Genomic DNA, 14,715 nt, shown 5'->3' on the forward strand with positions numbered 1-14,715 from the left:
CTGGTTAAAACACAGGTTCTGATCCTGAGGGTCTGCATTTTAAAAAGTATCCAGGGAATGTGGAAGCTTGTACTCAAAGGACTGTACTTGAAATAATGAGAATTCAAAATACTCAGTCCCTTGTGCACTTTAGTATTTTCCTCAAATCTGTAGTTATTCCCTCTCCTTCTTTCCAGGTGTGTGTTGGGAAACACTACCATCCTGGCTGAGTTTGCCACCGATGATGAAGTTAGCCGCTTTCTGGCACAAGCTCAGCCCCCCACACCTGCAGCAACCCCGAGTGCACCCGCAGCAGGTTGGCAGTCGCTGGAGACCGGCCAGACCCAGTCAGATCCCGTCGGGCCTGCTCTGAATCTTTTCGGTGGGTCGACAGGGCTCGGGCAGTGGAGCAGCAGTGCTGGTGGCAGCAGTGGGGCCGATCTTGCTGGCGCTTCATTGTGGGGGCCCCCAAACTATTCTTCGAGCTTGTGGGGAGTCCCAACTGTGGAAGATCCCCATAGGATGGGCAGCCCTGCTCCTTTACTACCTGGTGACCTTCTGGGAGGAGGGTCGGATTCAATCTGAACTTAGAACTTTCAACTCTGACCTCGTTACCTTTTTTGGAACAGCAGCAGCACTAACTTGACCTTTTCGTTTTTTTTTTCAACTTGCAATAAATACATTTTTAAAAGGAAAAAAGAAAACGGAGAGAGAAAAAAAGGTGGGTCATTGACAGACTGTCTGAGCACATAGTTGCCTCCCTTATATCTTCAGTTTTTTCGTTTGGAATATGAATCCAAAAAGAGAACATATCACTCTTGAAATACTTGAATCATGAACGCCAACCTAGAAAGACAATGTGAAGCAAGTACACATACCATTTAAATTTAAACACAAAAAAAATTAAAAAAATTAGTTTCTAGTTTTTCACTTTTTTCATGTTATATGGAAGTTGTTGCTAAGAAACATATATACTGAAAAAATAGCTTTTTAACTTTGTTTGCACTGGGTGTGTTTCCGTCCTTAGGTCTACCATGTTTGGGAGGGAGGGGAATTCAAAAGAATTGTTGGGGTGGGGGGAGGGAAGACTTGACGGAGCCTCACTTTAAAAACAAAAACATAAAAACCTAAAAAAAAGGAAAACATTTGTGATTGGCTGGTTGATAAATACCAGTGTGTTCTGGCACATGTAACTGCCCAGGCATGCTCGTTCTGGTATGTGTGTGCACGTGTGTTCATGTGCATCCGCGTGCATCCTTCTCTCTGTCTCTGTGTGTGTGTGTGCCTGTGTCCTCCTCTGCCTCCGCCTCCTCCTCCCTGACTCTGATTTCTCAGAAAGCTGCATTGCTGACAGTCCGCAGGCTGGCTGGCCGGCCATCTGCTTTTTACTTTTATTAGTTTTGATTGTTTGTTTTTTTTTAACTATGAGAACACACAAGCACGAGGAGCCACTGCTACTAAAGCAACTCCTTTGGGCTGCATTAAGGTGAACAGAATGCTCTTTAATGATGAAAGCAGTGAGCTCCTTCACATCTGCAAGTGAGTTTCTCTAAGCTTTTCTTTTGACCTAGCAGTAGAGTGGAGCACTGCCAAGTCCAAAATATTAGGAGAGTAGGAGGTACCTCTTGGAGCATCTGTGTGTTTATTTATTTCTGTTTTTTTAAATAAGTGGCCACTAGGCACATCTGAGTATCTGTTAAGTTTCATGCAGGCCTTTTCGTTACTTTGAATGGGGACAGGTGATGAGATAGTTTTTAATAATGTGGTGTCTCCAAAGCAGAAAAACTGTGTTCCCCCTTCCTTGTGTAATCGGGTATGAGAAATTCATCAGAAAGTCACGTAATGCTGAATTCAGTTATTTCTATTTGTTCTCTTTTTAATTTTATGGAAACAAAAAAGTAAGTTGTGAGCAGCCTCCTGAAAGCATCCGCAGCTCCTCCCTCTCTGCTCTTTTCTTGCTGAGCGTTACCTGTGCCAGGCCGTGGCGTGTTACAGCACCAGGCCATCACTGACAGAAACGTTTACTTAACGAATGTTCTTAAACCAGTGTGTACTTCAAGCGTTTCCTTTTGTTTTTCTGTGTTGTGTATTTCCTGTGTACGTGGTTTTGCTTAGGCAGGTATAACTTAGCAAAGACTTTTAAATATTGCACCTTTTTTTGGTTTTGACCTCTTTTTTTTCCTTGTAATGTTGCTTTTTTTATTTCAATATTTAAAGACATTTTTTAAGCATCAATGTAGTAGTACTCTGGGCCGAATAGGAGGCAACTTTTAATCCACAGTTATCACCAACGTGTATGTACTTATGTTGGAATCAAAATGTATCAAACTGCTTTTTGTGAAGAGAGTTACAGCAGCCCTGAAGGGGTACCCCTTTATACAGAGCAGATGGTGGGTGGGGTGGGGGGAGGGGGCGTATGCCGGTAACGTGCTAGCACTTGTGTGGACATCCCAATCTGCATTATACTGTTTAACATAAAGTGCCGACATTCTGTACCAGCAAACACCTGCCCATTCCAGCCCTTGGTGGGAGCAGACCTCTGCTGTCCTCCATGACTCGCTGCTAGTGAGGACAAAGGAGCTTTTCTTTCTAATTTAGCGTCTTCAGTGAAGGATACAACAATGCCTAATGTATCTGGCTTTTAGCTTGTGTCTGTGTGTGGGTGGGTGGGTGGGTGGGTGTGTATAGGAAATGGCAAAAACGCATTCAAGTGGTTTTGTGAGACAAAGAATGGGAATTCTGTAGTCCACTCGGCTTACCCTGTTGATTATAAACCTAGCCTCAAAAGAGATTGACATGCATAACTCAAGTGAGCATTCTCTTATACAAGTCTTTATGAGCCCTTCATGGGTAGGTGGTCAAACTTGAGTTTCCAGCATCGGTTTGGTCCCGTCGGATGCCTTGTAGAAAACTAACTGTGCCCTCTTCCTGCTCTCCGGTTTTCATCACCACCATGCCCCTTCCACCTCTGCCCACATACACAATGTCTCCTCCCAGCCCCCACTGGCTGCTCTCTGTGTGTGGAGCAAAACCCTGTCGTGTGGTGCCCTCCAGGTGAAGAGCAGCTGTGTTCAGACATCTGCAGAAGGCTCAACCTTAGTGTCCCTGGGCTAGGAGCGTGCCCCAAGGCTCCTGAGAGCCAGGAGCGACCCTGCCGCTCTTGGTTTCCTGCCGTGTCTTTCCCCGCCCTCCACCCTTCTTGCCTCTGGGTTCCTTGACCTGCACTATGGGTTAGTTGAGTTCCTTACCATACTACGGTGAAAGCCGGGTGCTAGAGCCCCTCTTGTTTACAAGACATAATGAGGGATTTGAAATATATAAAAATAAACATGAGAAGCTAAAATGTTCTTCCATCATAAGCTTAAAGGGAAAAAAATTAAAAACTTTTAAAAAAGACCAAAAAGTGCGTATATATATATATACATATAAATATATATTTTAGATGAAGACTAACTCTGGGAGCATTTAACAGTGTTTTCTGTTTTTGTTTTTAACATTTATTTTCCTGCTTTAAAATTTGCAAGCATTCTCAGGAATTCTAGGGTAGGAAGCCAGTTTTTTGAAGATGGTTTATTTAACCGTATCTTATCCTAGATAGATGGCTGTTTCTTTCCTGTTAATAAACTTTTACAAGTTCCTGAAACTTCAAAAAGTTTAAACAATTTTTACTTAAAAAAATGTAAAAACGTCTCCAAACATTATTGTCATACTGGGGATCACACATTTTAAAACATGTAGAAAGAAATATTTTTTAAATATGATCAATTTAGCAGCAACAGATAAATTCATTATCTTAAAAAATATGGGAGAAGGATTGAGCTTCATCAGAGCTCTATCACAGATTCATTTGAAATTGTGTGTTATTTAACGGGAGAGTGTTTGGTGTATATAAATGGGAATTCCATCACTTTGTTCCTTTCCATTTAAGACTGAACTGAAATCTCCCCTACTAATTTTTTTTTAAGGAACCCTTCTCCCTGTCCCCCAGCCCTACCAACAAATGAAAGAAAGAAAGAAACAATTGCTTAAAAAAAAGTAACCCTAACCTGTAAAATAGTGCAGTCGGATTGCTGAGAATCTATGTAAAGAGTTAGGAAATATAGGTTAATAACTTTTGGAACAAATTTTAAATATAGGCATTACTAGAGGAAAAATATCTATCAGCTGTTCTATTAATGAAGAATGTCTGTCTTACCTCCATTTGTTAAGGCAGGAGGAGAAAATAATAGAAGAATCTAATAAGAAACAAGTGATTTTAATTTTTTCGCTCCCAGCTACTGTTGTGCTCATTCTAATTGCTGTTTTGAAGATCTGCTGCTTAATTATCCCCATCCCTCAGCCGGAGATGTGGAGTGTTTTCCTTTCAGTTTTTGGTAATGTCGAATTCTCCTTTTGTTTTCCCTCTTGGGGCCAGGGGTCAGAATTCCTAAGCATGACCACAGCTTCTTTTAAACGTCCAAGCTTCCCAGTGGGAAAGAAACTCCCGCTCAACAGGTAAAGGGAGTGGGTGGGGTTGCTGCCTGCAATTTCTCTAAAACCGCTTTAGTGCCTTCGTACATACACCCAGACATCCTGAGCAGGAGGGACACGCGTGTGTGTGCAGGTGGTCCGGTCACTCCGCGGAGATTAAAGTACTTGCCCGTGTAGGAAGTTGGAGTGCTTCTGGACAGGCCCCAAAGGCAGTGGGCTACATTCAAAATAAATAAATAAACAAGGAAGTTACATGCGCTTTTCTGTCTTGATAACGTGGAATGCCAAGACCCTTCCTTGTACTGTTGCCCTCCACTACTGTGCATCGACTTCTCCAGGTGCATCCACGTGGCAACTGCAGTGATTTGGGCCGTCTCTCTGTGTTGGGCCAATAGAAAGGGGTTCGTGTTTTTCTGTTCTTGTACTTTGTCTCCTCCCTTCCCATCAACCCCTCTCCGCCCCCCAACTTTTTTTTTTTTTTTTTTTTTGTCAACTTGCTGGAAGCTTTGCTTTATTGGTTGGCAGTGACCTAAGAACAGGATACAGTGAGATGTAATAGAAGAGAAAAACTCTTCTTTCCATGGTATTTTTTGGCAGGAGCCGTGTCTGCTGAGAGGTTAGGTGTCTTTGAACCACTTAGAAAATTATGTGGGAGCATCTTCTCTTCACCACATTCTGGCATGTGCACAGAGGCCTGCTGGTCACCTCTCATTACACAGGTTTTCATAAACATTTTGATCATGTAAATTTGAATTTCCAATTTTTACTAGTTTCCCTTTATTTCTTTAAACGTTTGATTACTAGTGGCTGGAGGTGTCTTTCTTTCAGACATCACAAACTTGGCGTCTGTCTACCACTTGAATAGCCAAAAGAAAAGGAGCACTAGCAGGGGAAGGGATGTCTTCCGTCAGACTGGGGGCCTCTGCTGGCAGTTGAGATCCAGTGCCATGACCTAATTTCAGTTCATATCTCCGAGACACTGTGAGAAGTGGATGTGGCATCTCTGATCCCTCAGTCCCTAGTCCTTGATGTTTTTCATTTACGACATTCATGGAAGTTAACTTAGCAGTGCTGCAAGTTAGCATTCCAAACCAAAATCTTTCATCAGTGTCCCCCAGTAAGCAACGTGATCCATTGACTGCCATTCAGTTTGTTTTATTTATAGCAGTTTGATTTCCTATTACTATGGCTCCTGTTCTAAGAACTTTCCCACCTCTTTTGACATGAATGTAGCGTAAATTAGCAGTTGGTTCTTCCAAATTCCTGTGGGTTGAATGTGGTATAGAAGATATGCAACAAAAAAAGGAAGAGAAATTCCTAAGAATTTGGAAGAGCTTTTACTAATACATCTAGCAGAAACTAAAATTTCACAGGCTATTAACTAGTTGCAAATATTCACTCTCACTTTCTCCACTCTAGTGGGAAGAGGGGGCAATTTTTGTGGAGTTAACAGCCAGATTCCATATCGACCTCAGATGCTGTGTACTTTTTCATTTTAGTTTTTATATTCTGGCATCTTGACTCTTAAAACAGAATGAAGATGTCTGTGTGCTGAGCAAACTGCTTAGGCCAAGCCTGTTTTCCTTGCAGTGTAAACAGGATGTTTTCAGCAGACTTGGCTGTAACAGCCATCTCTAAGATTAGGGAACAATTGAGTCTTTATGTAGAAAAGGTTCCCTTCTCCCCCGTCCTCTGAGTTCACATTCAACATATGACACTTTGTAGGTTATTTTGGGGGGTTTGGGTTTTTCCTTTGTTTTAATTATCTATAAGGTCTTTAGCTAGGAGTAGAGATATATATATTTTAGCTGGTTAAATCAAACTTTTCTTTTCCAGTGTTTTTGCCAAGTTTTGTCATACTTCACGTCTATGCATTAACTACGCTTCTTAGTGTTACTGCAAAAAGAACTCGTACTCTTTGTTTGCCCTCCTGTGAGTACACAACAAGGCTGCATGTGGTAGTGCAGATGAAAATACTCCAGCCTGTGTGTATACAGTGAATTGTCAACTGTTAGACAGAAAATAGGGCGCCCTTGCTCTTTCCCTCCGCTGCACCCCCTGCCACGCCCCCACTGCTTTCTCATCTGCAAGTGCAGGGTGTCCACACAGTCTGGAAACAAGCAGATATCCATGATGTTGTCAAGGACATTGTCAATCTATTAAAAAATCATAAACTGTTACATACAGTTCCAGGGTTAGAGCACACGCTGTGAAGTGATCTGTAGGCTTATGACCAGTGCCAAAGGCGTGTGTATTTTCAGAGGTGGTCCCCATTTGATGGTGGTGTTTTCTTGACCTTAAATTTGACAAAGGAGGTGCTGGTATTGCATTCTTTAGATTTGAAATAATTACCAACTTCAAACTCTAAACAATGTAGTAACTTAAAAAGCAAACATTGGCCCTCCCTGCCCCGCTCAGAACGCCTCCTCCCCACCCACACTGCCAAAGACAAGAGGCCATGAGCATTCCCAGGATGGCGAAGGGGCACTGGTCCGGAGACCGTGCCTCCCCACCACCTGGGCTTCCGTGCTGCCCTGCAGGTGGTCATTCGGACTGGATCTGGAGTAATTACCAAGTATTCTAAGCTTTGAGTGGTTTTGAAGCTGTCAATCTCTGTAGTGACCTGCCACCACCACCAGAAATAGCAAAAGTGACCTGAACTGCCAGTGCTTGCCTCACAGAATTTAAATACTCCCCTTCTCAGTTAGCGCCACACCTGAGTTTGTTTTCAACGCGAAACCAACCGCACACCAGGAAAAACGGTACTACCCTGACCACGGGGTCTCTGCAAGACTCCATCATTGGTTCTTCATTCTGCCAACACTTGTTGTGATCCTGGGAGGGGGAAGGTCCGATAAAGACAAGAGATGTTCTGTTTTAAAATTTTTAAAGAAAGTGTTTCCTTAAAGCATTGTGTGCCTCAACTCTGATTTCAAACTAAAAATCACTGCTTTGGAAAAAAAAAATCCCCATTGTAATTGACCCATTTCAAGGCAATATTAAGAAGTTGGGATTGTTTTTTAAAAAAGTGAAATTCCTTTTCACATCTAATGGTGAGCAGCAAAAGACAAGTGGTGAGGGTAGCTTACAATATTGTAGCCAAGTTGTGAAATGAAGTGCTTTTCTTTCCCTTCTCCTCCCCTGCTTTCTTGGACCTCTTACTGCAGTTGGCAGTCCTCCTCCTCGGGCCGCTGAAAGGTGTGCGCACCTCTCGGAGGGCTGGGGTGTGAGAGGTGACTGGAGGTGAGGTGGAGCGGCCTTACAGGACTAGCCTTACAGCAGAGCTTTATGGAGAGGAAGGTAGTTATCCTACAAGTGTTCGCCAAAAATGAAAAAGAGGGGTATCTATACAAAGCCAAGGGGAAAAACCTTTGGAACCATTTAAGAAGTTATGTACCTTTTAAAGGTAGTATATTTTCTCAGTAAGTGGTGCATTCAGCATACACTTCTTGCCAGAAATTTCGGGATAAATTAGAATAAATGTGTTTAAAACACCACCTCTACCCCCCTTTTTAATTTTGTCCAAGGAATTATTTACTTAAGTGTAGTATTTCTGATCTGAACGTGCCTTTGTGAGTACAGAGACCGTCTGCTTTAGGAAGAAGCTATCCATTAGGATGAAACAGAACGGCGGTCCTCCTAGACTTTAGGGAAGTCAGCGTCTCTCCTGGCAGTCTCCAGGGGCAGCTGTTGTTTTCATTAGCATCAATATTGCACAGTGTAGGGTTGTGTGGAAGAGTTCTGGGGCTTGGGAGAGGGGGCAGTGAGGTGACGGTGCACAGGTGACAGAGACCCAGGTTAGTCCGAGAGTGCAGGTAGAATTACCTATCTGCGTTGCCTAGTTTTCTTCGTGTATGTGTGTGTGTGCTCGTGTGGTGGTTTTACTTTTTGTTTTTCTGTAAGCACTGGAGAACTGAAATACGGTGATGTTTGTGACACATCCATGCATGTCCAGGAGGCGCTGGCCAGCTCCCGCGTGCAGAGCTGGCAGCACCCTTCCACCCCCAGCGTCCGTGTCCCGAGAAGGCCATTGCTTCCCCAAATGGAAGTCACTTCACGTTGCTGTTTATGCGAACAGGGTAACACACAGAAGGAAAAGGCTTTTGAAAGCGTAAGATGGAAGTGTTTGAGAAAGGAAAGAGAAAAACCTGAAATCATATTTTATTTCTTCAGAACTATTATAGCTACACATAGAAACCTGCAGTGTCTCTTCATTTGTTTTTGTTTGTTTCAAACGATTCCGCCTCTTCTCCCCACTCCTGATCTTCTAAAGAGATATCAAGTGAACGCTAAGGGCCATTTCCGTAATTCCTCAGAACTCCCCAAGAGGAAACCAGTCCCTCCCGCAAGATTCCTCCAGCTCATTCAGGAAGACACAGGGAGGAGAGATGCTGCCGCTCTCGCTCTCGAGCTTCACTCTCATTCCTCTCTAATGGCCTTGAAATGTATTATTATGCAAATGTGAATTTTGATACTGAATTTAAGAAGAGGTTGTTGGATTTTTTTTCTTTTTTCAAAAAAAAAAAAAGGTCCCATATGTGGTCATCATTGCTTTATTTTGTTAACGTGAATTGTAACTATGCATTCTGCAAAAGGGGGGAAGAGAGGGCAGAAAGAGGAAGGAAGTAGCTTTGCATCTTGTTCTATGGTTTCTGTGTCCATGGTATCCCATGTCCTGGCGGAGAAGGGGGGTGAGAGCAAGCAGCAGTAAGGTCAGTACAGTGAGGTGCAGAGACCTCTGGGTCCTCCTGTGGTCGCTGGCAGGCCTGGTGGCCCAGCAAAACCAAGGTGGTACAGGATCCTCCATCCTAGCCATGCAGTGTTAACCCAGTGGGACAGAGGGGCCCCAGAGCCCCCCCCCCGTGTTCCCTGGGGGAAAGTACTCATCCTTTCCTGAATTCAGAACCCTTTCAAGCTCAGGAAACCACGCCTCACTCGTACTGACCTTCAAGTTCGTCTTTACGTCAACTCCAGAAACCTCTTCCTCCTCCCCCTTCTCCTCCTCACTCCTTTTTAATTTTTTGTTCTTCCTTCTTAGTCACTTCGAAGTGAACTTAATTACAAGGAAACTGTCTTGTTCTAAGGGAAAGAAGACTATTGCTTGGCAGGCAAAAAAGGCTTCTCTTCCCCATCCACTACCCCTCAGCCAAACGTGATCTCTCTCTTCCCTGGCGTTTATTAAGCTGTGTCTAGCTAGCGAGCAGTGAGGTGTTTGACCCGGGAAAGCCTGCAGCCTTCTGTTTGTCCTCACAGAATTCCTTTGTGGGTCTTGCCTGTGGCGCCTCTCGGCACCTGCATTGCTCCGGCCTAGGCATTGTTCGCAACACGCAGCATCGTGCACAAGAGATCGTCCTGCCTGTGTTCAGTGTTTCCACGCGGCAGCTCTTGTTGTTGTCCACAGTACTGTAACAAGTTACAGACTTGACCACAGTCTCCTTGTGCCCAGGCGAGGCTGCACGGGCACGGTCTTATCAGGGTCTCAATCTGTTAGATTGCCTTTAGACAAAAAAACAAAACAAAAAAAAAATTAAAATCCTGACGTTTCAACTGTCTAACACAAAGTAATACCTCGAGGTACATTTCCCCTGCAGTGTAGCCCCTGACTTCCCCGCTCCTTTTCTGACAAAAGTGGGTTATCCTTTTGAAAATATGAACATGTAAATAGCAGGATAACTTTTATAATTTTTTTTGCTGTGAAAGTAACCCTAAAATATGATGTTTCTCTCTCTCTCTCTTTTTTTTAAGCCATCAGAAGTTTTCAATTTTATTCTTTCATGTTGCAGAAGAGAACACAGAACAGGTCAGGGCGTGGGCATGCACTGTGGGTTGGTGTTCTCTCGGCAGCCCTGTCCACAGCGGCAGGCCAGTGTCTGGTGCCCCTTTTGAATAGATGCCGTCTGTTCCAGCCTTCTAGCTCCAGGATGGGGACTGTCTGAGTTTCTCCTTTAGAAAGATCCATCCCCTTCAGGGTTCAGAATTGTTTTCCACTGGAGACCTTGAGTTCTCAACCTTTCTTGATTCACACACACACACACACACACACACAGAGTTAGCAGCATTCTGTAATTCACAAAGGGAATTAGTCCCTGGCATTTCAGTTTGATGCTATAGAATTCACAGCTTCATCGCTGCAAGAGGCTGAAAATGTGTTGATTTCTTACTTACAAGGCAACTCATCTGAGATGTGCAACAACTGCCCCCAGAGGCATGTGCACCCTCAGACACTGCCCCTCCGTGAGGCTTGGCTGACATTAGGTTGAGGGACAAAAGTTTAACAAATGCTGCTTGTAGGGACCTGTCAGCTACTGCTCTCCTAGATTTGGCTGGCCACTTTCAAGGCAGGGTCAGAATGGGTCATTTTGAATAGTTTCTTCACATACAACCCACCCCCACCCCCAGTCTTAAAGACGAACCCGGGCATCTGTCAAGAAGCCCTTCTTAGTTTTGACTTGTACATGACGACTTCCTTGGAGGGGAAGAAGCTTGATTATAAATGCACGTGCATTCACCACCCACCGATCTGGGCCCTATCAGCCTTGGGATTTTATTTGTTTGTTTGGAGATTCTTTTTCTATCAGTCCTCTGATCCATCAGAAGTTCTTCCTGACCTTGTCCCTCTGTGATCCTCCCAAAGGGCTTTGCTGATCTCTGCACTTCTTTCCTGGGACGCTCACTCCCCCACCACCATCCTTTGCACACGTACCAGTGACCAAAGTGTGTCCAGTGATCTCACAGAAGACATCAAAAATGGTGCATGCACCACGAATGTGCTCACAGAGACACGTGCACAAGATTCTGCACCCTTGGCCTTAACCTCAGTATGACTTAAGGGGCAGGAACATTCTTAATAGGTTTAAAAAAAAAGTCCCTTCTGGGAGGGAGAGGGGAAAAGGCAGACACAAGAGCTCAGCTGTGCCAGCTCCTAACTCTCCACTATTTGCTTACAACTTCAAATTCCATGCCCACCTCCAACCCATCCCTGTTTTGAGAACCAAAAACAGACAACAAAAACAACCTGAGGAGAGATTTCTGGACTATTTTGTCTTTCTCCACTTAGATGGAGATGTAAATGCTGCTTTGGGTTCCATAATCCTAGGGGGCTATGTTTACAGAGTAAAATACATCCTTACCAAATCAGGAAACTGAATAACGGAACCTCTGCAGTGAGAGTTAGTCACTGACGGTGAGCAAGACCGGTGAGGGGACCGGAGGGGTGCAGAGGAGGAGAGACGGAGAACCCACTTCAGTGACCGGTGACATGTTGCTCCCTTCCTCCAGCCTCCTCCCTTCACTTCTCTCCTTGCCCACTCTGAACAGAAGGTGCAGAGAAGGACATCAAAAAGAGGCTGGAGTGTTCAAAGGCAGCTTTCCAACTTTGCACACAAACAGGTAACAGGAAGGTACAGTAAAAATCCTCTCATCTGAAACACTGTCAGCAGAAACAGAACCTGTAAACATGACCGAATAGCTGCACAACGCTGATGCTCTCTGCAGGTTACCTAGAAGTGTTTTGTTTTTCTTATACTTGAAATAGCTTTTACAATATTGTTTTGGTGGCTTTCTTTCCTCTCTTCCAGTGGGCAATAGAGAAAGTGGATGATGTGATTCAAGGAAGTTTGAGGGGAGAAAAGGAAGGATATGGCATTGTCTTTTTTTTTTTCTTAAGCATAGAGGTTTAATCAAACTCCCATATGTTGAAATTGTTCCTCATATTACTGGTTTTACATGGACACAGAAACTAGGCACTTTAGAGGTGCACTTGCATGGCAGGCTGGGCCCCCCTTTTCTGTATTTTATTTTACTTTAGTATAGTGGTACTTAAAATCACTGGTTCACTTAAAAAACAAACAATAAAATGTTAAACTCTACTAATGTACAAATAAGCTGAAAAGTTGCATTTTATGTGTATTTTTTGCCATAGCAGGTACTGTATTTCTCATGCTGGATTTCAAAAAAAAAAAAAAAAAAGCAAAAGCAAAAAAAAAAAAAAAACAACTAAAGGGGGGTGTTTTATTGGATTGTGACAGGTTGAGTAATAAGGAATTAAGTCTTCGTCATTTCATTAAAACTGAGAGATGATGTAATGCATATATAAGAGTTTTCTGAAGGGTTTTTTGGGGGCTTTTAAACGGCTTATTTTTGTTTTCGTTTAGTTTTTTATTTTATTTTATTTTGGAAAGATATGATTGTATTATGTGCAACTCAGTTGCTTTACATTATAACTACAAAATATTTTTGGGTTCCTGGAAAAAAAAAGAAAAAAGACTAATAAATGTGTTTGGCTGCTAAGCATTTATTGTGGTTTCCTGTTTTATTCTGCAAATTTAATTTGCTTGTTCATTGAATGTTTATATTTTTTTCTACCCTCCCTTCTCTCCCTGCTCCACACCTAAAAGCGAGCCAAAATTCAGCGTCTGCATTGAGCCTCCACTTGGTCTGTCTTGCCTCGGTGTGTCCTTTGTGGGCAGGTTGGTGGCGGGCTTCTACTCCTCGCTCCTGCTGCCTGCCACAGTGCATGTTTCACATTCTCAAAGAGAAACTGATACTCTCCTTCTGCCTTTTGTTGTTTCGTTTTCATCCTTATTTGCGTTTGGAGTGAGAGCCCTAGAGGAGAGAAGAGCCGAGACTCCCGCCTAGGGCTGTACTGCATCCCACCTCTGCTGCCCCCGGGGATGGGAACCAGCCAGCTCTGTCTGGAAAACACCCACCGGGCGCTCCCTGCCCGCCTGAGTGCCGCCATGCTGCCGAGGGGCGCCAGAGCCTTCTCCTGAAGGGGAGGTGTTCCCCACCTCAACAGCGGCTGCTTGACCGTCAGCTGCTAAAATAAGACTTGTTAAGACATGTGATTATGGAACACCTCTAGAATGGCAAAGGGGAGGAAGGGAGAGAAACTAATACTTGCCAACTCCCAGGCATTGTTGTATTGGGCGGACTTCTCAGGATGATGCTGTGTGATAGCAAACCCATTTTATGGAGAAGCTGCAGCTCAGAATAATTTAATCGGTTAATAAGGAGTAACATTGATTGACTGCTTACTATGAGCTGGGCACCGCTCTAAGCGTGTCATATATTCACTTATTTATTTGAAATGTGTGTCAGTAACTGGTTCAGCCATGTGAAGAACCCAGATAGTATTCAGATAAACTCTTGGGAAGCATTAGTGAGAAGAGGTGAATGCTTCAAAAACATCTTGAGAGCCAGTCTGTTAGAAATCAGTGCTATTTTTCTTTAATTTTAGAGAGGGTAAGCCAGAGAGAGAGAAACATCAACTTGTTCCACTATCCGTGCCTTCATTGGTTGATTCTTGTGTGTGCCCAGACCAGGGACCAAACCCGCAACCCTGGTGCATCAGGACGATGCTCCAACCAACTTGACCACCCTGCCATGGCATAAGTGCTAATTTTTTTTCTTGAAGAAATTGACATTGCAAAAACTATGAAGAGCTTTATCAACAAAAACTTTGGACATATTAAAAATGCACCAGTGGTGAAGGGGGGATGTGTTGAGGAATTAGAGGTGGCGGTTAAGACTTGAGCATCTTACTCAGCCCTCCTCAGTGGCATGCTCTGCCTTTCCCTTGGTGGCTGTAGTGTATGCGTAGAAAATCTGTGCTAAAAGCCAGGCTTCTACACTCCTTCCTCCAGACCACCTCAGCCACACACTCCCATACTCACCAAAATTGGCCCTTCTCCAGAATCACTAACTCCAGCATTCTTGACCTTGACCTCCTGTCTTCCCAAACGTCTGGTTCCCACTCCTTGGCTGTGTCATGATCTCATCAACAACTCCAGGACACTGGCCTCTTTCCTTTTTTTCCAATCCATCATCCCTCTCCTTTTTCTCACTTCCTAATCCAGTTTAGATTTTATAGCCCATAATTTCAATAACATGGTTGCTATTGACACCTACATGTGACAAAATCCCCACTCTGGAAAAATCCTATTATCCAAAATGCACCCAAAAGCAGCATCGCTGGGTGGAGGGGGCTCCTATAAATGTACTGTAACCAGCCAGCATTGAGACCTTGGCAGTACGCAACAAGCATCCCGTGTGTCCACTAATACACAGAATGTTGCAGGGATCAGAAAAATTCACCCTGATTCCTGCTTCCCAACCATGAGCAGAGAGAGGTGCTTCCCCTGTGAGCACAGGTTCCTCCAGGGCTTGGGATCCTTTCCCATCCTGCCCCCTTGGGTACTTTTAACTCTCCATTAGCCCTTCTCTCTTCTTGTGATTAGCTGGGGTCCTTGCCAGTCAACATGCTCA

At 43.9% G+C, this 14,715-nt stretch overlaps 1 protein-coding gene across 3 annotated transcripts in view; it reads left to right on the forward strand.

The window, feature by feature from the left end:
• The window catches only part of TNRC6B (trinucleotide repeat containing adaptor 6B), a 72,889-nt gene extending 60,434 nt beyond the window's left edge, over nt 1-12,455 (forward strand). For all 3 annotated transcript variants that reach the window (XM_036019654.1, XM_036019653.1, XM_036019652.1), the window contains one exon: nt 177-12,455. In XM_036019654.1, the coding sequence (XP_035875547.1) occupies nt 177-564 (388 nt within the window). In that variant the 3' untranslated portion in view covers nt 565-12,455. The remainder of the gene's footprint in view (nt 1-176) is intronic.
• Nucleotides 12,456-14,715: the final 2,260 nt, after the last annotated feature.

This window comes from Phyllostomus discolor, chromosome 2 (assembly GCF_004126475.2).
Source record: "Phyllostomus discolor isolate MPI-MPIP mPhyDis1 chromosome 2, mPhyDis1.pri.v3, whole genome shotgun sequence".
Lineage (NCBI taxonomy): Eukaryota > Metazoa > Chordata > Mammalia > Chiroptera > Phyllostomidae > Phyllostomus > Phyllostomus discolor.